Here is a 27,333-nt window from a genome sequence, read left to right as displayed (position 1 = left end):
TCAAAAATGATTTGTTTCATTTAATTCGAATGATCAATGATGTTGTCGAGAAGAAACGAGTAGAGAATACCTAAAGTTGTCTCATATATAATTAAATATATTTTTAATTGTTACAAAATGTCAAAAAAAAGTTTTGCGTGCTAGCTGATATTCATCAAACATATTCATCCCAATGATGGATGATAGTTTTACACATCAAAAATAGAACTGAAACATCAAATATATAACTTTGTGTTAAATTAACATTGGCCATTGATATTGCTTTTGAGTGCGATCTCCCTCAAAGAAATCTGATTTTTGGAAATTAAAACTTGAGGTCCTTAACCCTCAGAATCTGACTTTGTTGGATGGACAAGTGATATCATACATATTTTTGAGAATAAACAAACAAATTGTTATAAATCGTGTGTAACGAAATGTCAATGAGAAACCTATGAAGCTCGTTTTATTGGTTTACAGTATTTTTTCCAAAATAAATTATGTGATTGAGCATTATAACATTGTCTTCCCAGACGATTTTTTTTAAAATTCTGATCATGTTTTTTAATACTATCCAATCCACAATACACAAGAATAAAGGAATCAAATTCAACATTGTTGTCCAAAATCGAGCATTTGGTCCCGGTTGTGAAGGGTTGCCGACAGCAGAGAATGAGGTTAAAAATGTTCCCTCGAGAAATACAAGGTCTGTTCAAAAAAAATGTTGCAGCGAAAGGAGTAGAAGATAACTGATCAGTGAAATGAAACGTTTATGCGCCGAACAACATTTCCTCGAATGGTGTTCGGGATGTTCTTGTTTCTTGTTTTCGCCGGCAATGAGCATCACTAAATGGAGCAGCGAATCGCTTAAGTAAGATTTATTAAACGGCCTTAAGGTGCATCCATTTTTTTCTTTGGAGATTGATGAAAGACATTTGCATAGGGAATGAGGCAGAAAACTGCTGGCAGTATGTACGTTCTTGAACTTGAATTTAGCAAAGAAGTCTTAAAATTAAGGAAAAAGTTTGTTCAATTTTGAGAGAACCTGGCAGAGCTAACTACATAGTTGCAAGCTAGTTGAGTATAAAGTAAACTACAACGGAAAGAGCATGTCTGGCCAAAATAATATGATATGTGCAAATTCTTCGAGACAAGAATATACCCAGAAAAAAACCGGCTTCTCATGCTGATATTATCAGCTAGTAGTAAACTGTCAGAAGGTGAGAAGGCTGCCTAGAAATTTGCATGTTTAGCACAGATCGCGTGCTCTTCAACGTATGCTGCTTCTGTTCAGTGATGTGATATTTGATATCGTTCACCAATGCTTTCTGATGGTAAACAATCGCGTGAATTTTGTCCAGCAGCGACGCCATGCTTGGGACAAAAAATGGCGTGAGATGCACTTCATTTTTTTTTTCAAATTTCAAACAGCCCCGTTTGAATTAAAGTCTGCTTCTAATATGAAAAGGGTGCCACGGTGCAATAAATCTGACGAGTTAGCAGCAGCAAACAATTAAAATGTTGCCATCATAATAATTGAAGGGTTTGTGACAGATTGCGCGCAGCTACCTTTCTGAGCGTGTTTGATTGTTGTGCCGACATATGATGAATTTGCTCTGACTGAATGCGATAGGTTTTTCTTGGCTTATTGTGTAAACATGATTGAAATTGATGTTCGGGTGGGAACACATGGGCAATCAATTATTGTGAAGCAAGAGGTTTAGTTGGCTTCTTGATCCATAAAGTAGCATTTAGTGCGACTTTGTTACATTGTTTAGAAAAATAAAAGTAAGCAACAGAGACGTATTTGAACATCTCACATGAGCGTTTATTTTAATGTTGTTTTTTTTTCTTCAGATCTTATTGAGCTCACTTTCAATGAAATGAAAATATCCCATATTTTTGGTCCTGGGTGGCGTACCCAGCAAACATGAAATCGTATCAGAAATGATAACTTAAGTCGTTTACAATGGAATTGAGAATCGCAATTCCAACTGCATAGTGAAAAGATCGTATAAAATGTCGTCTGAAGTCAGTTTAAATCGGATATGACAGAAAGTCCGCCATGTTTGTAAATCTTTTAATGATTTTTTTCCGCGCGGGCTTCAAGTGAGAAAATTATTTTCATGTTCTCTCTGCAACAATTAGTTCATCCATATGGCTAAAATCAGTTGAGAGTTGATATTGACCAATGAGAGAACTGGAAAATATTGTCGATGGCAACGATTAAAAAGTTATGAGAGCATTCTTCAATCCTTGATAGAAAATGTTTATTTTTTGCATAGGTAATAATTTTATATTTTTTTTTTCATATTTTCCTGTTGTCAACGATATTTTTAGTGATTTTCCCTCAAGGAAGTCTGTATTTTAAATCAATCCGAAAGTTGACAGATGCACCAGCAAGGTAAGCAAGCCTGAGCTTTTTCCACTGACCATAATTTTATTAACAGTTTTAATTGTAAAAAAAATAAATATAACACAGAATCTATTGTGGATAACTGATTTGCGGAATGTTAACATATGTGGTTTTCTTCAATGTTTGATTTATTTTTATGTTTATGTCTATATTATGACAAGTATATCACTACGATGCATTTTGGCATGCCAAGTAAAAGCTCCCTTTCCGTAAAGCAGTTTGATCTAAACAAAAAGGTCCGCATTGACTTCAGCTTTACTAATCATTACAAATTTTCAAATCATGTTGCAATGACAACACAAATTTGATAGATAATATGGGTTCTAAAGATAAATATATTTCCATTTTTTTTAAATCCAAAAATTATTGCAATGCCATTCTAGGACAAGAAATTATTTATTAGGAGAGATCGAATGAGAACCAGGTTACATGCCTAATCATAGACACTGACGTTTGAACGAGCACACGTTAAGTATCTAGTCAGCAATCACTTCCTTCTGATAAATGATGCAACTCCATAATGCGAAAAACCAAGAAAACATTCCCCACGCCCGCCATTACACAATCGATTTGCTCCACATACTTTGAACTTAATCCAGCAATCATTCATCTTCACTCAAAACATCGATATGGTGGCGAACATGATAATGGTGGCGAAGGACCGGTTTACCCCAATCCATACCTTGCCGGTGACGAGTTTATACGGCTACGACTTCATTGATGACAGACCTGATGACCTACTACTACTTCTCGAGGCCTCCGTAGGAATCAACCTGGATCAGGTTTGCTCTCGAAGAAGGTGATGCAATGAAATGAAGATGACCATTTAGCAACTCGAGCTAGTATTTAGTGCAATCTTCTCTCGAGTCCCTCCCAAGTAGGTCGGTTGGCGCAGTCGGTTTCCTAACATAGGGTTTGGATGAAGGTGCATATCAGGTAACATTCAATTTTCTAAGAAGAACACATTTGCAGCATTGCATTTGCTGGAACCGGAAAGATTGTTACGGTTGCTGGAGTTTAAATTTCATAGTTTTGCCATCACAACGTCGCCTTGATAATGTTAGTTTTTTTTTTAACAGTAACCGTTTGGTTTAAAGGTTTTGGTTTTGAAAACTTGTGTTTACATGAAATATTTAATAAGAAAAAAATGGATCAGTAAAAGGGGAGAAATGATTTTCTTCCACGTCTGGAACCCTTCTTGTAATAACCATTATTCCACCCCTAACTGAAAATTGACCTATTAGAATCACACAAAAAAAAACAGATCTCAAACACAGGAGCCATTTAGAGTCAGGTATGTCAAACAATATTCAAGAACTTGAAAAAATTAATATTGAAGTGGCCCTTATTTCTTAACTTCACTTAAACCTAAACCTAAGGCGATCCTCATAGACTTTCATATTTGTATAGAACTTGAAAATTTTCAAAAATCAATTGTAATTAATTCTGAAATCACTTTAAAATCACACAGACTTTATTGCGTTAAATTTTATGTTGAAAAACCACTTTGTAAAACATTTTGACGCAAGAGAAAAAAAATTACAGCATTTTTTTCTGCTGTTAGTTGTTCATATATTTTCAATTAAAATCGATGGAATGGTAACAAAAAAATTACAATACCGGTAACTGTTTAGTCGTTTTTCTTAATTGTTCGGTATCTTTGATATTGTTTTTTATTTTACAATATTGATAAACTTATAAAAATTAAAATTTCACTCCTATAGTGGTGCCAGATATTAAATATTACTATTAAGGTTACATTTAAGAAGTAAATGTAAACATTAAAATTAAGAAAAATGTCTTAAACGTATTAGTGTTTGTCATAACTTAGCACTCGTAACATGTGGTAGCTCGAACCAATTATAAAAAAGATAGAAAACTGGCACGGGTTGGCAAAGGTTGGCAACCAAAAACAGAATTTCATCAGGATATAGTAGAGTTGCCATGAACATGTACCACTTTTTTGATGAGTGTCCCGTTGTCCTGCTTTTTTCATGGAAAATTTTCACAAAGTTCACTTACTCACACTGGAAAAATCTAACTTTTTCTCAATTTCAATTCATTGGTTCAACACAAAAAATCTTTCGAAAACGTATTTTTTTTCAAAATAAGCAATACAACACAAAAAAAATCGAATATGTATTTTTTTCTTAAAAAAATCATCAATTTTTCATAGTTCACATAAAAAAAAACAAATAACCCTGAAGTTACAGTAAGATTCTGATTCAGTTAAGCATTTTTGAAGCACGTTCAATCAATACAAATTTGGTATGGAGAAAATTGTTTTTAAGATAATTCCAAATGATTTAAGATCTTTATTTTTCGAAAGAATCTTAGCTAAATGACTTTTTGTCATAAACCACCTTTTTCGACTCAGATGTCCAAAGTATACAATAATGGAAATTTTCTTGAGTTTCAAAATTTCAAAACAAATTTGAAATATATTTGTAATTCCACAAGGGTTTTTATGCGATATCAAATTCACCGTTTACATGTAGGACTTGAAATAATTATCTCGTATATCGTATTAATTTGAGAGAACCGTGTAAATAGAAGTCATGAAAGAAAAACTGATCTTAATACGTTCGCGTTAAAAAAACCATAGTGGATGTTCAATGTATAACTTTGGCTGAGAAAGTATCTGGCAAGTCTAGGGTATAGGTACCCAAAAAAACAACAAAGCTGCTTCGGAGCATTTTCATCCCACATCTGGTATTTGGCTCCTTACTTTCCTGAAACTGTTGTTGGATGACAATGTTTCAATCAAAAACACAGTTGGATGAAAGCCAGATTAATGATTTAAAGGATTTAAATCAGTAATGACGATAGAAAAGTCAATAAAATAGGAATCATCGACAACAAGCATAAATTTAACATCAATTTTCTCGTTACAAAATTTCTTTATTAAATTTTCTTTCAGGTTTGATTAAAAAAAAACCTTTAAATTTGGGAAAACCAACAACGTTTACATCAATCAAGAAACATAATTGTTTTCTTTCAAAAATTAGGGATTCTAAAGAAATTTCATGTCTTACCGCCTTGTATTAATGTAAATAATCTGTAGCAATAAAGCCTTACTAAACTATTTGACTATGAAATTGTCAAGAACTAAGAGATAATTCTCACTAAATTAACTTTATCAATCATAGAAACACTTTTAAACATTTCGAATGTTCCATTTTCCAATTTGAAGTCTATGAGAAAGTTTTTTGCAGAAAAACAAAAACTAAATAAAATTAATGATGTAGACACTTATGTCTTATTATTTCTTTTATATCCTCATACTAGTTGAGCCCGTACGAACTTCGTTTCGCATTTTACTTTAAAGTTAATGTTTTTGAATTTGGTTGGTAATTAGGACTAATTTTCTCCAAAATATTGCTTAAAATACTAAACAGATTTTGCAAGCGACTTATTTGCTTGTCTACCAAACGGAAATTTAAAATAAGAAATTGATTGACCGTAAAAAAGAACACCCGTGTACGAATTTTTGTCTTTTTCTGATGCATAACAACGAAATTATGTCTAAAATACTTTAAAGGTGATATTAACGACCCCTTTTCTGTCGTCTGTTAAAAAATTTCAATTCAAAAATCAATTGTTAGTTTTGTAAAACACCCGTGAATAAATTTTTGTCTGGATCTCATGCATAATAAAACAATTATTGCAAAAACATTAAACAGTAAATGTGAACGACCCCCTTTTCTGTCGTCTTATAGAAAGTTTGTTATCAGGAATCAATTACTCAAATGCAAAACTCTCCTGTTTAAATTTTTGCCTCGATATGATGCCTTACAACGTAATTATTCTAAAAAAAAATCTAAAATATTAAGACCAACCCTTTAACTGATTCCTTGTCAAAATTTGACACCTGAAATCATTAACATGTGTTGTAAAACTCCCATGTGCAAATTTTCATTATAATCCTATGTATAATCAAGACAATGGGGCTTATTCTGAGAGTCACGTGACCTGATGTGCAAAATTTCACATTGTTGTGCCGACTCCAGAAACCACTCTACACAGCACAAATTATTTCCTGTAAAATTATGCAATTGTCCTGTAACCAAAAGGAGCAGGACATTTACCGTTATTTTACAGGACGAAAAACAAATTACGTGACACTTAATTTTCAGTGTACAACTTTTTTACAGGACATTTGCTTTAATAATAAATGAAACTTCGTTAACTTTCAAGGAAAACAATTTAAAATTACAGGTTTTGTTTATTACAGGTTGATTATTTTAAAGGTTGCAGTTTCAGTGACACGTAATAGTCAAAAAAATTTTCTGTGTAGGCTAGAAGTTTCAGCTCAAATGTCCTGTGATCGATTTTTGGAGCTCATTCATACTAACGTTTCTTCTCTGAAACATTTCCTGCATTCAGGATAAAGAAGTGAAATTTAATGATCACGTCACTCGACACGCAGAATAACCCCCAACAAAGCAAAAACAGTGAACAGAGAATATGGACGACCATTCTTGCCGACCCCTGACTCGAGATTTGAAATCTGAAACAATTGAGCGTCCCTCAAAACTTCTCTGTGGAAATTTCCATCTCTATCCAATGCATAATAACGCCAATACCGCAAACATTGAACAGTTTATATGGACGACCCCTTTCGCAGACCTCTGAATTAAAATTTGACTCCTGAAATCAATTACTCGTTCCTTGAAACTCCCACGTACCAAGTTTCCATCTTTATTCAATGTATTTAAGCATTAATATCGCAAAACAGTGTTTATATGGACGACCCCTTTGGCCGACCTTTGACCATGAATTTGAAACCTGGAATCGAATGATCGTTCTTCAAAATACTCTTACGCAAATTTTCATCAAAAAACAAATCTATAATAAGGCCAATATCGCAAAAACATTGAACAGTTGATATGGACGACCCCTTTTGCTGACCCCTTCTACAAAATTTGATAACTGGAATCGATTGTCCATTCCTTAAAATCCCCGACTGCAAATTTTCATCTCAATCCAATGCATAATAACGTCAATATAATAAAAACATAAAAAAGTTTATATGGACGACCCCTTTGGCCGACCCCTGACCCTGCATTTGAAACCTGGAATCGATTGATCGTCCTTCAAAACACTCATGGGCAAATTTTCATATCAATCCAATGCATAAAAACGTCAATATAGTAAAAACACTGAACAGTTCATATGGACGACCTCTTTTGCCGACGCCTGACACAAAATTCAATACCTGGAATCAATTCCTCATCTCTCAAAACCCCTATGTGCATATTTTTGTCACATTCCGACGAAAAATAACGTCAATATTGCGAAAACAATATTTGTCTTGTATGGACGACCCCCTTTTAAAGGGGTCATCCGAAAATCTGAAAACATTTTTCATCATTCCTGGCCCTAATGAGTATCCATGCCAAATTTCAGCTCTCTAGCTCTTAAGATGGTTGAGCCTATAGAGGACAAACAAACAAACAAACCAACAAACAAACAAACAAACATACAGAAATTGCTTTTTATATATATAGATTCAATATAAAGGAAAATATAAACAAAAAGGTTCATTACATTTTTCGCTAAGTCCAAAAAACTTGTCTTCTTATGAAAAGTTGAAACTGAACTGAAAGTTGAAAGTTGAACTGAAAATCTTCACTTCAACTGAGTTTCGAAATTTTACACAGTGTTGCCAGAATGAACTATGTTTTTTTTTATAAAAACTGTTAGCTTTTTTATAAATTATTCAACTTCAAGGCATTTGAAGGTGGCCTGTGAGTTATTCCTTTTCAAATGAAATTTTGCACAGTTTGTTATCTGTTAGTACTAGGGGATTAGGAGCAGTGAAATTTTGGCTTTTTAAAAGCTTCCATATAGCTAGGGACCACCCTAATGGACATAAATGGGATCATATTTCAGATTTGTTTTCTATTGTTACGGGCTTTATAATCTTTAATCAGTATTCTGAGCTTAGCAAAAAAATCATCCATGCATAAGAAAATACTGATCAAACATATAAAAAGGATAATATTGTTCAATATTTTTTAATACTTCTGCATATTTCAAAGTTCTACCATCCAAAGCTTTCCATATTTCATAGTGATCAATCATCAAAGGCTTGGTACCTTATCATAACAATTCTTAAAAGTGTTCAAAGAATCTTTTAAGAAAAAAAAACTTCTATGATTGAAGCGCCGTGATTGATTTCCTGCAGGATCAATGACGGTTGGCAATTCGCGTACTGAGGATCGCTGGTGGAATTGACAATCACTTGTGTAGAATGTATAGCAAATAAACGATAAACGATTTATTCCACCACTGAATCCTGCGTTGTAACTAAATTTTCAATAGATTTTAATTTGAATGCAAATGGTTTTTTAGGCTGAAAAAATAGTTGAATTTGAATTGATTTTTTTTCGGATTTTCATACTTTAAAAACATCCAAATTCGTGTACCTTGGCAAAGTTTGAAAATCAGGGAAAATTATTTTTGTTCCTTTTGAACAGTTTTCAAGAATTTTGAAGTTTCGCTTATTTGATTTGAATATAGAATAAGTCTATTGAAGAATGCTATCATAGTCTTAAATAAATTATTCTATGCTCAACACAAACAAGCTGAATCCATCTTACTTTTGACGGAACTCAAGTATTTTTACCATCAATGCGAATAAAATAAGTGAAACAAAACTGCAATATCAAAAATTGAAAACAAAACACAAAAAAAATCAATTTCCTGCAATTTTTTTTTACAGGATGATTATGGTACACCGAGGTAAGTGTGGACGATGGCTATGAAAACAATACTGTGCACTATTTTTTCAAACTTTGTATGCAGAATGTTCAATTTACTTGTCATCTATCCGATAACTGTGAAAAAGATACGATTCCGATTATAACGGATGTTTACAGTGACTTTTTGCGATTTTTTTTATTTTCAACTACGAACCAGGAATTTTGGCTAAGCAAATCTTGCCAAATAAACTAAGATATTTCCTTATATTTGTGACTTTTAGTTTATTTGTGAAAAATAAACTGACTTTGGTTAAAAATTTCAAATTTCGATAGTAGCATTATAAATCTTACTTTCTCTTGCAGTTTGATTTCCTGAACGAAACAGTCATCTGAATAGTTTTATCGGAATAATGAAACTCATTTTCGAGCTGAATCTGAATTTTGATTATTAATTTAGAATTCTGATTCAAAACATTAGTATTGTATCTGTTTTTAAATCTCGATACGATATCTGAAATGTACAAAATACACCGATTTCTGAATTTAGATTCCCGATCAGAATTTCGAATATGAGCCAAGAATTGAGAGAGCCCTCAATCATGAATATTTGATTTGAATTCTGATGATTTTGGTTTCAAACTGAATGCATAATTTGAATTATTTATTTTCAATCCGACATGTGAATCTAAATTTAAATATAAATTTCGAATGTTAGATCTAATTCTTATTTTTTAGATTCTAGGTCATCATTTCGTAGATTTGTTTTGTTCAAATTCTGCATAAGATTTGGGCTAAAAAAATTCAAATCCAAATATGAAACAAAAATTTAGGATGGTTTCAATTATTTTATTTTCGTAAAATTAATATTACCTCCCCCTCCTCTCGTTCCTACGGCCATGCCCTAAGCAATCATATGTATTTTTTACTAGAATCTAAAAATGAACAGAAATGTACATATTTTAACCATGATTTATAAAAGCTGCATATGATTTTAATATGGAATAATCAAATCAATCTGAAATTTTCAAATACAGAAAATTATAAGTACTAATTGTTTAAAAAATTTCCAAATCAAATCTTTTTTTTAAATTTGTATAACTGATACATATGCTTCTATGTTCTTCCCGAGGGAATTTTCATGGTTGTTATTTACTTTTTTGCTAAGAGGTAGACTGCAGAACAAAACATTCACCACTAAAAATACTGTCGAATTTGAATACCAATTTTGATTGATTATTTGAGTCTGATTTGGAACTCTGATCAAGATATCTGTATTTATGTTGTTTATGTATTTATGTTGTTTATTTAGGTTTCTGGTTCATACTCGTTATCGGTTATATTTTCTGTGTTAATACTGAATTTAATATTGAATACTCGTTAAAACCTGTTTCCGTTGCAACAAACCCATTACAAAAATTCAAAACAGATATTTTTATTTTAAGTTTCGCCAAACTCACGGTTTTGCCATTATCACGGTGAATTGAGCGTGATAAAACCGAAAAACTACTGTAATCGACTTTAAAGAAAGTCGTTTTTTGAAAAAAAAAAAAATAATAATAATAATAAAGAGAACACCAGATCTTGACGTTTGATGCATATCTAAAACATATGGCATTAATATTAAAATTTCTAATTTCCTTTGCCCCCCCCCCTTTGGTAATTTCAAACATTTTGATGTCGATTTTTGACAAAAAAAATTTTCAGGTGACACCAGAACTTGTTGTTTAATACATTATAAAGTCATTTGGCACAATAAATTAAAATTCTGATTTTTCCAATTCCCTTCGGTCCCCATTTTGGTAAATTTTGAGGGTGAAAAACCAAAATTTTGAGCGCTTTGAGGCACCCCTAAATTAAACCCACCAAATTTGGCACAGGTTAGGCTGAACTACAAAATGTATATCGGTTTTCAAAATTCGATCATGATATTTTTCCCATACATCCATTGCCACCCGTATATACATAGATAAACAAGTATCGACGAGTTAAGAAGGTTGAAACTTTGCAGACCAAAAAGGGTTAGTTGGGTATTTATGAACAAAATTACACAGTTTTGTTTATGATAGTTTAACCAATGTCTTCAATATTTGAATTCTAGATAGTAACCAAAAATTAATGATGTGTTCCCTTCTTCATTTCAAGATTATTTTCATATTTTTAAACTTCAGCTTGTGGGCCTAAAATGTTCATAATGTTGATAATGTTCATAATCAAATTTAAAAACAAAACTCTATTCTACAAAATAACACGCTACATTTTCGTCAACTCAAAGAAACTAATTTTCTTATCTCAAACACTCTCTTAGTGCGAATTTAGGTATTTCGAGACTTAGTTCTTTTACGCGGTCTTCTATGTGCTAACAGAAACTAATATATTTTTTGACATTCGAAGGGATTGCTTAACTTAAAAGAGAAACACAAGAAAGGATTATTTTTCAATATTCAATGTTTTATACTTGTATCAAGTATATCAGCGAACAAATGTTTCAAGGTTATGAAGCGATAATAATAAAAAAAACAATGTATTTATGAATGTCGCATGAGATCACTTCAAGCAATCAAAGCTTAGTGACACATAGCATTTGGAAACGGAAAACAAAGTTTTTTCGCTGAACTGCTTCAGTAATTAACCTTGAAGAATGTGAATTATTCATTCTGATATGTTTTCAATACAGTCACAGGGTTGATTCAAAACAATTTATGTTGAAGAAAAAAAAACTGCCTTTTAAGCACGTTTCGTTGGCCACAAGTTTATTCCATTCACTGACGAGCTTAACCCTTTAATGCATGACTTTTTTTAAATGAGAATTGCAGTTATTGATTCAGTGGAATAATAACATTTTAATTCGAATAACACAAATCAACAGGTTTTAAGTCGTTCTTTTGAGTATTGTAAGAGTTATGGCCCATCAAAGATGAAAAATATTTTTTTTAAATCTTAATTCATTTCAATACGAATTTGCAAATTTCTTCCAAACCTTGTCAATCGGGTGCAGGAAGGTGTTTGTGATTGATTGAGGTTTAAAAATATGATAGAATTTGCGAATCTGAAGAAATAACAGCAATTTTCTAAAAACTACTTTTTTCGAAAAAATAATTAAATTGGAATTTTGAATTTTTTCCGCATACTTTGTTCGATATCTCACGAAAACATTGAAATACCGTAACAAAAATACCATGGGCTAATTTTTTTTAATCTCTAGAACATTTTTTGTCAATACACCTTTCAAAAATATCCACGCATTTCCGAGATAATTGGATTTAGATTAGTGTTGTTTTAAAACAACACTATGCATTAAAGGGTTAACCGATGATATACACTGCCGGCCAAAAGTTTGGGATCACCCACTAAAAAACATGCAAATTTTGATCGTTCATATCACAGCCGTCTGAGGACATATTGAAAATCTTCTGATCTCATTTGAAAGATAATGAGCAATAGCTATCTCGGAGGTATTTTTTCCAAATATAATGTTTTAGTTTTGAACTTAAAACTTAACCTAAAGTTATACTATTTTCAAAAAATCGCACTCAATATTCAAAGCCGATCATCTCGGGATAGGGTGGACCAAATCTCAAAATTTGAGTGGCATTAGAATTCCTGTTCTTTACTTCTCAAAACACAATCAAAAAATTTCGTGAAAAAATTCAAAAACGTATTTTTAATTAATAAAATAGACACTTGAGTTATCGTCCAAAAGTTTGGGATCACCTCTTTGTATGATGGGTTTGGGATCATTTTTATAAAAACATGCAAATTTGTTTTATTCATATCTTTCTCATCTAACATCTTATTTCAGATCTGAAGGGTTCATTTGGAAGCTAAGGAATTGTTGTTTTTCATTAAATTCATTCAAAAATTATATTTTGAAGTGATAACCATAAAAAAATCACCTTTAATTAATTGTTTTTTTGAAAGTTCCCAGATTTTTTTTATAGTTCTCACCTTAAAATATAATTTTTGAATGAATTTATTAAAAAACAACAATTCCTTAGCTTCCAAATGAACCCTTCAGCTCTGCAATACGTTGTTAGATGAGAAAGATATGAATAAAATAAATTTGCATGTTTTTATAAGAATGATTCCAAACTCACCATACAAAGAGGTGATCCCAAACTTTTGGACGATAACTCAAGTGTCTATTTTATTAATTAAAAATACATTCTTGAATTTTTTCTCAAATTTTTTTGATTGTGTTTTGAGAAGTAAAGAACAGGAATTCTAATGCCACTCAAATTTTGAAATTTGGTCCACCCTATCCCGAGATGATCGGCTTTGAATATTGAGTGCGACTTTTTGAAAATGTTATAACTTTAGGTTTAGTTTTAAGTTCAAAACTAAAACATTATATTTGGACAAAATACCTCCGAGATAGCTATTGCTCATTATCTTTCAAATGAGATCAGAAGATTTTCAATATGTCCTAAGACGGCTGAGATATGAACGATGAAAATTTGCATGTTTTTTAGTGGGTGATCCCAAACTTTTGGCCGGCAGTGTACATAGTAGACACTGGGGCTAGTTCTCGGCCCTTTCCAATTATCGCTCAAGTACAAGCTTTTTTATTTTTGTTTTTTTTTTCTCTCTCTGGATTTATATTTTCATTTCAAGCTAACTTAAACATCCGATACGGTTGGTGTCTAGGTGCTTTTTTCACTTCCACCAGCTAGTTTTCTGTCAATTCAGCACTTTCAGCATTCCCTCAGCCAGAGGGGCCAAGTTGAATGAGATTTTGATAGGTATACCTGGTTAACTCATTTGTTAGCAACTGCTTACCTTCTTGTAGAAACGAAACTGCTCATCATCCCGGGTGTAGTACAGATAGTCCAGCAGGAATTTGGCATTGTTGGCATCGATTTTCCTCATCGTGGCCAACGGTTCCGGATTCGGGGAGTAACCGCATAGGACGTGATTTCACGTCGGCTTCACAATGAAATTTTCCACAGCGAAGAATCAGCTGATATCAACCGATTTATAAACACTCGGTCGTTTAGCCACACTGCATCTATGACCAATCGTAATCACTAGCCACAATATTTTGTCTAAAGTTTTTTTTTCTATGACTTCCTCCTTCTTTCAAACAACAACACTGCAGCGATGAGGTCTCGCCTCGATCATTCATCGATTAGGTTCGCCAGCCAAGAAGGCTTTCGATTCACTTTCGTGGGAAGGACCCGGGCGATCGAAGACGTGGTGGAGTTTTTTGCAGCTACATGACTGCCAGTACGGAATATTTATGATAATTGACTAGGGTGTATCTCGATTTCCGAGATTAATGTGTACCAGTTTTTGCTAAGATGTTGAAGTACACTGAGACAAACGTTTAACTTTGTTGATTTACTAATGAAAACCTTCCGAGCAATCTTTTATTGGGACGGACTGTTTAAAATATTTTTAACAAGTACAAAAGGTCAAAGAAAATTGTTTTAAACAGCAGAATTAGGTTGAATAACATGGAATATGTAGTATGTTTACAACTGAAATGTATGCTTAAATGATAAAAAATGGTGATTGGATAATTAACCTGTTTTGAAAACCTTTTCCCGTAATTCTTATGAACAAGATCATGACCAAAAAAAAGTGAAAAAAGTATCCTTTCTCATCAATCATCATCCAGTAGTTTCAGGCACAGAAGAGGAAAAATGATAGTGGATTTAAAATTTGAAATGAAGCCAGCAGTGGCCTAGAGGATAGCATCCTTGTCTTCTAAGCCAACGTTCATAAGGTCGAATCCCGGTCGTGACATAACCTGGCACACATACAGGGTGACAAAAAAGTCCGGTCACACTTTTTTGGGGCCGCCTGTAGCCTACACGTTGCATTTCTCTGGTGCCATGTATATGTCAAATGAAAGGGCTAACTTTGCTGCCCAAAGTGGCAGAGTTTCGTTTCTGTGCAGTTTGTTTACATTGAGTTGTGAGCCAAGGCAGAGTTAAGAACAGCTGTTATCGCTGCTCGGTTGGCGCGCAGATGACGAGATTATTTTTCGGACGAGAAGCTGTTCGTTTTGGAGCAAACAGTCAATCGCCAAAATGATAGAGTTTGGAGTGTGAGCCTCCAGCAAGCTCCTGCGGACAAGCTGAACGTTTCCCGGTTCCAAAATAAGACGTCAGTGATGGTTTGTGGAGCCATTTGCAAGAGTGGTAAACTGCCTCTTATTTTTATCGATAAAGGGGTCAAAATCAACGCAGCGTACGACCTGGACACGGTTTTGAAGAAAAATGATCTGCCTCAAGCTAAACTATTGTTTGAAGACGATTACTACTGCTTCCAGCAAGATGGCGCCCCATCCCACACCGCAAGGTTGTTCAGGCGTGATGTGAGGAAAACTTGACCGATTTCATTTCGAAGAATGAGTGGCCTCCGTCGTCTCCGGATCTGAATCCACTGGATTATTTCGTGTGAGGATACATGATGTCGAAGCTTAACGACTATAAAATAACAAATTTGGAGCAGTTGAAGCGATTTGTCACGAAAATCTGGGACGAGATGCCGATGGAGTACTTGCGCGCCGCTTGCGACGACATTCCGAGACGTCTGAAGCTGGTTCGATCAGAGAAAGGTGGTGTAATTCCGAGATATCGTCTGTGAAGTACTTACTGAGTTACTGAATAAAGCTTTGAAAGCCAGATTCAGATTTTCTTCTTATTTTTTGAAATATTGAGATTTTCCTGTGTGACCGGACTTTTTTGTCACCCTGTAGTATGATGAAGGTTGGCGGAGAAATGCTAGCCGGTATACCTTGGAATGGTACGTCTCAATGATGCAGCACATGCAATGTGGATGGATCTTTTCAAGGGAACTTAGATTGCACTTGGAGATCCTACCTAGTTATGTGTGTGCTCGTAGTGCTACCAGTAAACAACTGCAACTTTAACCAATAGTGCAGAAATAGCGAAATAAAAATAATAACGCGAGGTAACACCACAATAGATCAACTTAATGGTCACAGTGGACTCTCCCCAACAGGAAAAAAATTAAAATAATTTCACACACTTTGAAGTCTTTGGATTCTCAAAAGAATTTTTCAAGAATTTTCAAATGAAGCTGTATTACAAACTTTTAGTCAATTTGAATTTTATCAAATTATTTTGAATCTTTAACATTTTCTAAATGAAACAGTTTACAAGAAAGTAAATGACATTAGCGATTCGATGCTTAAAAATCTACAAATATAAAAATGGATGACTGTCTGTATGATCCCTATAGAGTCGGAAACTCCTGAACCGATTGGCTAAAATCTTGGCAGGTGGGTATCTTAAAGATCGGGGAAGTTTCCTTTTATGGTTTGGTACCCCTCCCTCTCACTGGAAGGAGGGAGGCTCTGTTTGCATAACTCGAGAACCGATCAAGCAAATGGTTCTATATTTGGCATGGGAGTGTACTTGGGTGCGAGATGAACATGATACCCCTCCCTTCTTCCAGTCGAAAGAGAGGAAGGGGGGAGAGGGATCCTTTACAACGTTTTACATCATACTGATCAAGCAAATGGAACCAAATTTATCAATGAAGGTTTTCGAGTACGAGAAATGTTTCTATGATTATTTTAGACCCTTACCTACTTCTAGAAGTATAATATTATAAGAAGAGTAGAGAGCAGCTTCCATTCAATTTCTTTTGGAAAACTGGAGACCTTATCAAGCGAATGGAACAAAATTTGGCGTTGGAGATATTTGAGTACTAGAGTGTTGTATGAATATTTGGTACCACTCTCACCATCCAATGAGGAAATAGGAAATGGGAGGGGGCTTCCTTAAAATATTTTAGATATCAGTTTGTAGAATTGAAACTGCTCAATGAATTGTATCAATGGATAGAATAGAGAAACGCTAGCGATAAAAAGAAAAGCAAACAGATGAAAATATTTTGGGGGTTTTGGTGACAATTGTTTCTCAAATCAGTTTTACTTGAACAATTCATACTTCACGAGTATAAAAACATGTGTATAATCTGTATAATTATTGAACTTTTCGTTATTTTGCTATAACAGTTGAGAATTTATTTTAAATCCTAACTTTCTAAATTGAGTGCTAGAAATGCTTTTTTATTTCATAAAAACTCGAATAAAAAATAATGAATTATCAAGGTTTTATTATAGAGAATAACTTTTCTGTATCTACTTAAATAAGCAAATAATATCCTTATTCTTTTTAACCACAAAAAATAAGTAAAGTAAGTGATAATGTTTGCGATTACAATCAGATTCATTTTCTTCTCTTGTAAACTAGATTGAAATTTGAAATTTTAATAAGAAACTTCGTCTTTGAATAGCTAAGCAGTTTTGAATAATTCATTCCACCAAATTGAATAATTCAAAGCCACCATCGACTAAGACGGTTTATGTATTTAAAACCATTAAAATATACGTATAGCCTGATTTTCGCTTGAAGGTATAGAACATGTTGTATGACTACTAAAAATTCATAAATAATTTTCATTATCATTAGAATCCTATGGTTAATTTATAAAATTAACATAAATATTTTTTAGAGAACGAATTTTCCAAAATGAATTTTTATTTTATTTTATATAATTAGCTTCTGCTGGTTCATGTTATCAAGTTGACTCTGATTAAGAATAAAATATATTTATTTTGAATCTAGATTTAAAACTATGAAACTCGGATCTCCTGTAATTTTAATCGTTAATGTCATTTTCACATTGATAAATTTATCTTCATTATAAAACTTAACTTTACGAGCTAAACCTGAAATTTTCCGAATTTTCTGGAAATTGGAATTCCAGATTTTAATTCTGCCTTTTAAACCTGAGTTCGAAATCTGAATTCTGAATCTGACTACGAATTTTTAATTTAAGTTTCAGATAAGAATTTCTTTTAATTAGGAATCAACAAGCGAAATTTGTATTAAAACCCTCAACCAGAAATCTATTATTTTAATTATGAATTTTTGCCTTTTAATATGAATTCAATCTTCAGTTAATTATTTGAAATTTATTTCACAATTCGCACTTTTTTTTAAGATTTTCAGATCTTAAAAAAAATGCGAATTATGAAACTGTTTCGGATTTTTCAATTCTTGAGCAGCACTATGAAACTCTATTAAGTTCCAATTTTGCAAAAGAATTAAAAGTCGAAATAATGTAATAATTGTGATTTGATTTTTTTTTCGCACTCCGAAATGGTGAGTTTCGAATTTGGAAAATTCATCTAGTTGGATTTTCAATGCAAAACCAAGATTCGAATCAATTTTTTTTCAAATAGATTATCCAAACTGAATAAAGATGTCTAATCACAGACGTCGAATTTAAATGTTTATAAGAAAATTTGGAACCACAAAATCCAGAAATTCATGTAACCTAACCTAAAATTTGTAATTTTTTCCCGTTTTATTTAAAGGCCCGTGCAATTTCGGGTTTGTCGTATTCTTCCCAAGAAACTACCGGACAACTTCTATTCAGAACTTAACACCAGCGTCCGTTGCCTCTAAAATTCGCCAGTAAACTGACTTTAGAACATTAATCGTTTTTTTTTCTCCCTTTTTTTGTTTCTTCTTCTGTCAACTCTGGAAAGGCTTTCTTGACACGCTTAGATGATAACATTCAATAGAAATTAGATTATACTCAGAGCATATTCTACGTTATTTTAATTTATTCAATTATGCTATTCATCTGTATCTACAACATCCGAAAGTGTCGAAATTATTAAATAAAAATCATGAAAAAGCTCTTACAAATCTGTTTCTTATATCAACACACATCAGTCGGTTAAGTTCATATTTAAAATTTTTGAATTATCGTTCAAGTTAATTTCAATGAAACTTGCTAAAAAAACGTAATTATATTTCGATAAAATCGAATGTCCTGGTTAGGATGGAAGGCTCCAGGAAGCCTTTTGAAATTTCTTTAAGGATAGGCAGCTCCGATAAGCTCCTGTTGATCCTTGAGAGCACACAGTTTTGAGAATGGAAGGCTCCAGGAAGCCACTGGTACACCCTGGGAGGTCAAGAAGCTTCAAAAAGCTACTGTCGATCCTAGAGAGGGCACCATTTTTTGTTGAGTGAAATATCCCTGGGGTGACCAAATTCGAGATGTTTTATCCTTGGGAGGATAAAACGCCCGATGAAGCTTTTTGTAATCCCCGTGAGGATGAACAATTCAAAAAGTTTGGTTCATTCCCGAGAATATAACCTGTTCTGGGAAGCTCTGTTATGACAACCAGCTCTGAGAAGCGATCTTCAACACTTCAGTCTCTGGGAGGATATGAAGAAGGCATAAAGTTGATCAAACTACTAGATGGGATAAAATTGGTTTCGAATGAAATTCGATATCTGATATAATGAGAATTTAAAATGAAATCTAAAATTTGCAACTAGCTAATTGGTAAGAAAAAAAAGAGAATCCAGACCTTGATAAGGAAACAAAGAAAGTGGTTTCAAGATGAAAACAACAACTATATCTTTATGATAATGTACAATCTTATGAAAACAAGTACCTCCTTCCAACAGTGGAGGATGGGAATGGGAAAGAGGGGGTCACTTACAAGTATTTATTTTTGACATAAATCGAGAACTTATCAAATTAAAGCAACCATATTTTATAAGAATGGATGTTGACGAACAAATAATTTGAAACCCTCGATGTTTTCAGCATGGAGTCGAGAAGAAGGAGACTGGTTTTTATTGAAATTTATTTGGTATAAAACGAAAATTTATCGAACAAATGGAGCCAAATGTGAAAATAAAATATTAGTAGGATGAAAAGCAAAGCTTCAAAAAATAATTCAAGTATAACTTTAACCAAAAATAATATATTCAAAGATACCTAGCTCTTGAAATTTGGCATATAAATGCCAACGGACAATCTTTTAACAAACCTTAACACCATCTACTGACAGAAAAGGTCAACATTTGTCGATAATTGAATTTTTCACTTGTACCCCTCGTTTCGGGGGGTTTAAAATGCACTCTAATATGCTTTTGTTCAATTTTGGAATACATTTCAAAATGCACTCTGATATACTTTTACCAATTTTTGAAGAAAAGCTATGCCACTGACTCAATTTAATTGAGAACCTCACTCGTTTTTGCGCATTCAGATTCCTCAATAAAAAAAAATCTTCAATTAAAACATATAACTAATTTGTATTGCATATCTCGTTGAGCTTGATCATTGATTCCAAATTCCACGGAACAGTGCTGAGGATATTGCGATTAAGGGTTTTGATGACGTGACCAAGTATATATTTTGATTGGGATCCTGATTTATGGTATATTACAGATTTTTACCCAAGATTTTAATTTAATTTTTTAATTTAATTTAATTTCATTCAAATGCTGATAAATTGTATCTAAATTTATTAAGATGTCTTAATCAAACTTTATCAAAATCTTAAATTTGCAAAGCTTTCCAGTTTAAGTTTAAACAACTAGTAGCCACAAGCATGTGATAAATATGATCATTTAGAAATTTAAAACTTTTAAAATTATTTTGTATCAGGAAGTGCTAATTCGTTTTTTTCCAGCCATTTCAATAACAAAAAAGCAAAAAGTAATATTTTCTAACTCTCAAATTAGATTTGAAAAAAAAAATTCAAAGCTGTCCACGTGCACATGCGGGGACGGGGGTAGGGGTTTGCAAAATTTCCACGCTTGTCCACGGAGGGGGAGGAGGGGGTCTAAAATCTCATTTTTCTGTCCAAGTGGTATCTGAACAGCCCCCAAGGAAAAAAAATGCTTTGAATAGCGATTGAAGACTCTGATACCGAAAAACCGACCGTGTATAATAAATTGGTTTTTTCTCCTTAGCGTGTTTTACTAAATAGTTGCATTTCTGCCGCAGCATTTTATGGTGGCGCTTTTTGATTTTGTCCGTCGATTATCGCTATAGTTCCGAATCTTGTAATGGATAATTTTTGCTTCAACTGTATCCTGCAAAATTGCGTCTAAAACTGATCATAATGACCCTGAACAAAAAAATTCGGATTAAATTACTGATTCATTAATCAAAACTTAATTTCAAAGGGGGATTCATATTTAGGTTCCCGTGAATTTAGTCGAAATCATTTTTTCAGGAACTTGGAATTTAAAAAAGAAAAAAAACATACACCGTCTAAGCCGATTTAGGACTGAATAAATTACGCGGACAACTTAAGATTAACATTGAACACCCAGTACCGAAATGGGAATTGAACCCATGCCGTCAGTGGACCAGTGATTACCGTCATACCACGCTAACCAATCGACCACCGAGACGTACGTGGACGTGGAATTCAGATCTTTGCACTTCATTGCAGTAACGTTTCATAAAATTTCATACGGAATTTGTATTGTATATGGCATAGAGACCATCAGCAAAAAAGATCTTCACAAAAAGTGAACCATCGGTGAATGAAATTTTCATTCATTCTATTTAAAAACCGACTTATTGACTTTCTTTGAAACCTTGATGACAATCAAGATTACGGAACGAATGTTTTTGGTTACCTACTTTTAATTCTGCTCCTTATCATTAAACTCACATGGATTTTTCATTGCATCAGAGCCGTTAGATCATCCCAAGTCTAGCTTGCTGAGCTGGACCAGAGCCGAGCTAGAAAAGTTCGCTAACCTTTCCTTCTCTCTGAACGCTTCATTGGATCCGTTGTTAATATTTATATTTGCTGATGATCAACTCTAGTGAATCGTTCCGAAGAATCGCCGCTAATTAAGGAAAGAATCTATCAATGATCCTTGGTTCAATGGATTCAACATTTGTGGACGGACGGACATGTTTTTGAGATCAGATTAACACTGATCATGGCAACGACAATATTGAAAGCACGATAATGTTGGTCATTATGTGTTAAAAAACGATAATCATGCCTCGTTACTTTTCCAGATATGGAAAACCGTGCATGAGAAAATTGTAAAGCCAACTTATTTGTTCCGACGTTAATTTGAACAAAATGGAAGACAACTCAGTAGTACGACGATCTTGATTCATCATCGTATCTGTATGCATGCATGCATGCATGCAACTCGATGTGAATCGCACAGAGGCGCACTGCTGAAGGAAATTTACGATTTTGAATTGAAAGCCAGCAGCAGCAGCCCCCAGGTGTTTGGATTAATGCTGCATACCAAAAACGATATGTCGACGATTGATTTGTTGCTGTCTGGCAGGACCAGAGTGGTGAAGAATGTGAACAGTGAGCAAATTGCATTGGAAAGTATGACTAAGCACGTGACAATGTGACTGCCATCAATCGAAGGCACGTTGACCTGAAACTGAAAAAAAGTTCCTGTTAATGGAATAGATAAACACAAAAAATAAAGACCTTCTTGGATCTATGATTGATTTTTTTTGGTAATAAGGTACATATGTGTTGCCTTATAAAATGAATTTACTTTTTACTCATGCTAACAGCGGCTAATAAAAGAAATAGTAGGTGTTATATTTTTTATAACCGATATACGAGCTTATTACCATTGGCTAATAAGTATTGTTTGCTATCAACATTATCGGTCCGGACGGCGACAGTCCTAATCTCCATACCAAGTAACCACGAAAATACCTCGACCCTCTACGATTTAACCTTCAATCAGTAGGATGACTAATTGTAAAGTAGATAAGAAAAATTCAAAGTTTTGTGTGAATCGGACCACTCCTTCTCCAAGTGGGAGTCCCAGATTCTTGAAAAATTTGCCTTTTTTCCAAAAACAGCAATTTTCTTGTGAAAATATCTTTGAAACCGTAGAAGCTACAGATGAGATAAGACCCATGTTTAGAAGATTAAGTTATTGTCAATCAAATGTCATTGTTAGATTGTGTGTACAGTTTTGCCGTACTTGCTTTGTACCCTGTATTCTAAAACTTAAAATGCGATTATCTTTAAATTAGGGTTACCATATCCCGTGACACCAAAAAGAGTACATTGAGATCATTTACTCAAAATCAAGAGAAACGTTAAACAGTAGAACCCCACTTATCCGAACTCCATTTTTCTGAGCACTCGCGTTAGCCCTGCCATCAAGTTGACACAAGATTCATATATTTATCGAGCTTTGCTTCCAGATGGTATACAAAATGATATTCAGTAGAACTCCGCTTACCCGAAGTAATCAGGGGAAGTACCACCTCGGATAAGTGAAACCTCGATTAAACGAAACACATTGCCAAACCCTATATTTTTGCTCTGGTTTTGCATATCACTCAGGCGCATAGCTCTTTTCTTAGGGGCCGTTCACTAATTACATAAGCACGATTTTAGAAATTTTTAACAATTTCTAATTGTTATGTTTTTGACCTTAAAACCATAAAAATCTTAAAAAAATCATTGTATACTGAATCAAAGCAAGCAAAAAATTCCTTTTAATTCAACCACGGTAAATGAAAAGTTCATATACCAGTATTTCGATAGCAACTTACTACCTTCTTCAGTGAGCGTTTTCGATTGATCAATCGAAAACCGTGGTTGAATTAAAAGGAATCTTTCACTTGCTTTGATTCAGTTGAATCATTCAACCAAGTAGGCTCACAACACAACAGACATTGTATACTACTAGAATTGGTGCAAAAATGTTTAACGATAATCACGTTGTCAACTTACCTAAAAGCTCAGACTCATTTCAGTGGTAAGCGATAAAGTTTTAGGAATTTTTGGTAAATCGTTTGTAAAATGTAGAGTTGATAGTGATCACTGAAAAAACTGTCTAGACATTCATTATTTAAAGCGCCTCATTGATTGATTTTTAAAGATTTTTTCTTGATGAAGACATTTTCGAAATACGTTGGATTCAAATCTTGGTGTAACAACGTGCAACTTTCGTTTTTGTTTCTATAAATTCCTCTTTCTGATAAAAAGCGACAATTGAGACGATCTTTATATTAATGTGATTTAGTGTTTTTGGTGGCATGTTGGTTTGAATTGATTCCCTATGAATTTTATAGAACTAGATTTATATTTTATCAATTCAAATACATTCAAAGATGTATAACAAAACATCAAAAATATCCAACAGATAAGAAGTAAGAAAAAAAAATAAACCTGAGTATTATGGTTTCGTATGGCTGTGACGAATTATCAAAGTAACATTTCTTACGTAAGATTTTTGGAAACTCCCCCTACCCCCTTTAGTAAGAGATCGTAAGCAAATGCGAAACCCCCCCCCCCCCCCCCCTTTGTGCTTACGTAATTAGTGAACGGCCCCTTGAATGGATTTTATTTTTTTATTTAATCGACGTTTCTGGCAAGTTAAGATTTTAAACTTCTGTAGCTTCTGTGGTTTCTGAGATATTTGGACTTGGGATTTTCTTATTTACGTTACAATAATTCACCCTACTGATTTAGGGACAATCGGAGAGGGTCGATTTTCATGGTCATTTGGTATGGAATGGCCCGTTAATAGAAAAGCATTTGTATCAGTCTGTCTGTCTGTTCCCGATAGACTCGGAAACTATTGTACCGATTTGCTCGAAACTTGGCAGGTGGGTGCTTTTTAGGCCAGGGAAGGCTGTTATATATTAGAAGAAACACCTTCTTTTCACTGGAATGGTGAAGGAGTCTCCCAAACAAAGGAAAAAGGTTAGCACAACTCGAGAATCGGTCAAGTAAATGGTACCAAATTTGGCATGGGAGGGTATTTAGTACGAGAAATGTCTCTATGAATATTTGGTACTCCTCCTTCTTCCCATTAAGGAGAAAGGAAGAGAGAGGAGGCTTCCTTACAATTTTTTACATAACTCGGGAACTTATCAAGAAAATAAAACCAAATTTTAGATTTATTTCTATGATTATTTGATAACCCCCTTCCTCTTCCAGTATGGAGAAAGAAAGGCTTCCATAAAATTTTATTTCATAATTCGAAAACTTATCGAACAAATGGAACCTAATTTGGCATGGAAGGGTATTTGGGTGTGAAAAGTGCTTCTAGGAAAATTTGGAACCCCACCCCCAGTGAGAAGACAGGAAGAGAAGAAAGGGCATAAAATTATATTTACATATCTTGTGAAAGCTATTTGGGTACAAAACGAGGTTATTTGATTATTTACGAATCTATTGTGGATATGAGGAGGGATAAGTGGGTATCCCATACTATTTTTATGCTAAACCGGAGTACAAATTTAACAAATAAAACACAATTTGTTATGGGGAAGTGTTTAAGAACGAGAAATGGATTTATGATTATTTGAGACACCAACCTTTTTTAAGAGAGTATATTTGAAGAAAGAGAGGGTCTAAATACAATTTGTTTGGTGTATCTTAAGAAATATGAATAAAAAATATTTTATTTGACAAAGCTTAAAAACTTATTTAAAAAAATGGAGTTCAATGTTACGTATGAATGGGTAAAGGGGTGGGGAATCCAATAATATCCATACTATCCAAGCTTATAAAAACGGAGTAAAAATTTGTGATGCTGGAAAACAAATTTAGAGATTAAGTTTCAGAATGTTTTGCATGAAAAATTAAAGTGCTTTTAATAAAAATTCCCAACGAGTTTATAAAAATCTTAAAAAAAAAATTGCATCTTTGTCAAACAGTTGACTAAGTTAATGAGGCCTTTCTTCTATACATATTTTAATGACTAGGAAGAAAGAAAAGAAGGCCTTTTCCAATTCCTGAATTGTTAAGTACACCCATAGAAGAGGTTTCCTATTTAGCAAATCTCTGTGCCGAAAATGCGCTGAAAAGTGTTCTGTTCCAAAGATGACATGATTGGAAAAGCACTTCTGGCATAGAGACTCGAGCTCCCAAGCAAAATGATGCATGACCACTACATTTAAAGCGAAATAAGAAAAACATTGTATGGAATTTTCATCCATCACCATTCCACATTATCCTTGCATATATCCTGCGTTGTCTTGTGAAAGGATATGGGATACGTTTTATTGCATTTGGGCTAGAAGGACAATGCCAGTTAATATAAAGCCTCCTAGAATTCCACCTCCAATGAAGTTAATTATTGGAGTAGAGTGTGATTTGTGGATGTAGTTTAACTGATATTCTGTTGGGTTTTCTGTAGTTTTTCGATTTGAAAATGTTTATCAATATAAACAATTAAAAAAAAAAATTGAAAAAAAGCTCTCTTCTGTTGGGTTTTCTGTAGTTTTTGAGTTGAATATGTTTATCAAAATTTAAAAAAAATTTAAAAATACAGTATCGTTCATAATTGTATAGAAATTGGAAGCAAGCGCACTGTCATTTCGACTTTGAATTTCCAAAACTTTTTACTCTGATGATATTTTTTGATCAAATTTTTTGCGTTAGATAGATCAACTATAAAACTGCTATATCACGAAATTTGAGCTTTCTGGAGTTTGTGTGACCTGAGAAACAGTAGTTCTACGAAAATCGGACTTTTTGGACTTTTCTCATTCATACTGCAATATCTCTGAAACTACGCTACATTTTTTATTAAAATTTTGCAGAGTGATTGTTAAAATATAAAGCTAACATGTCTGAAGTTTAAGAGAAATTCTATCGATGAGATCAAAAGTTACGCGAGGTGCAATATTTCAGGCATGGATCTAGAAATGCGATTTCTATAAAATTTTGGACGAAAGTCCAAGAAGTCTGATTTTCGTAGGATTACTGTTTCTCAGGCCACACAAACTCCCGTTAGCTCAAATTTTGTGAAATAATAGTGTGATAGTTGATCTATCTTACGCAAAAAATTTGATCAAAAAATATCATCAGAGTAAAAAGTTATGGAAGTTCAAAGTCGAAGTGACAGTGCGCTTGCTTCCAATTTCCATACAACTATGAACGGTACTGTATATTGAAAAAGAAAAAAACTTTATTATGTGTTGTGAGCCTACTTGGGTGAATGGAACTATTGAATCAAAGCAATCGAAAGATTCTATTTTATTCAACCACGGTGGTTGAATTAAAGTGAATCTTTTGATTGCTTTGATTTGATTGAATAAAAAAAAACAATTGGAGTTGTTCCCAGGATTTTGATTTTGTAGTAAGCATTCCATTGATTTTTTAGAATATACTAGTTCACCCGGTGTACTTTGCAAAACCTTCTTAATAATAATTTTTAATGTTTGCTTAGAACTGCTTTGTTGAAAATTTTTTCTCAGCGCTCCAATAACTAAAACAAAAACACTTTTCTTGACATTAAAAATTATTTTGAGGATAAATTAAGATAAAGTGTCATTATTATTTATTTTTTATTTAAAAGATTTTTTTTCATTGAAATGTGATATTTTTGCATTATCTTGAAGAAAAAATATCTTTATAATTCCCAGTTTGAAAGTGAGCTTTGGATTTCTATTTTAAAATTT

General features: G+C 33.3%; 1 protein-coding gene across 4 annotated transcripts in view; it reads right to left on the bottom strand.

Moving 5' to 3' along the window:
* The window catches only part of LOC129751186 (sodium-dependent proline transporter), a 376,098-nt gene that overhangs the window by 36,046 nt on the left and 312,719 nt on the right, over positions 1 to 27,333 (bottom strand). The window contains exon 2 of one of the 4 annotated variants that reach the window (XM_055746548.1): positions 13,879 to 14,412. The exons of 1 other annotated variant lie outside the window; for it this stretch is intronic. In XM_055746548.1, the coding sequence (XP_055602523.1) occupies positions 13,879 to 13,968 (90 nt within the window). In that variant the 5' untranslated portion in view covers positions 13,969 to 14,412. The remainder of the gene's footprint in view (positions 1 to 13,878; positions 14,413 to 27,333) is intronic. 2 more of the 4 variants (XM_055746549.1, XM_055746550.1) reach the window with 2 other exon arrangements.

This window comes from Uranotaenia lowii, chromosome 3 (assembly GCF_029784155.1).
Source record: "Uranotaenia lowii strain MFRU-FL chromosome 3, ASM2978415v1, whole genome shotgun sequence".
Lineage (NCBI taxonomy): Eukaryota > Metazoa > Arthropoda > Insecta > Diptera > Culicidae > Uranotaenia > Uranotaenia lowii.
The sequence above is the reverse complement of the archived record's forward strand: the minus strand, read 5'-3'. Positions and strand labels throughout refer to the sequence as shown.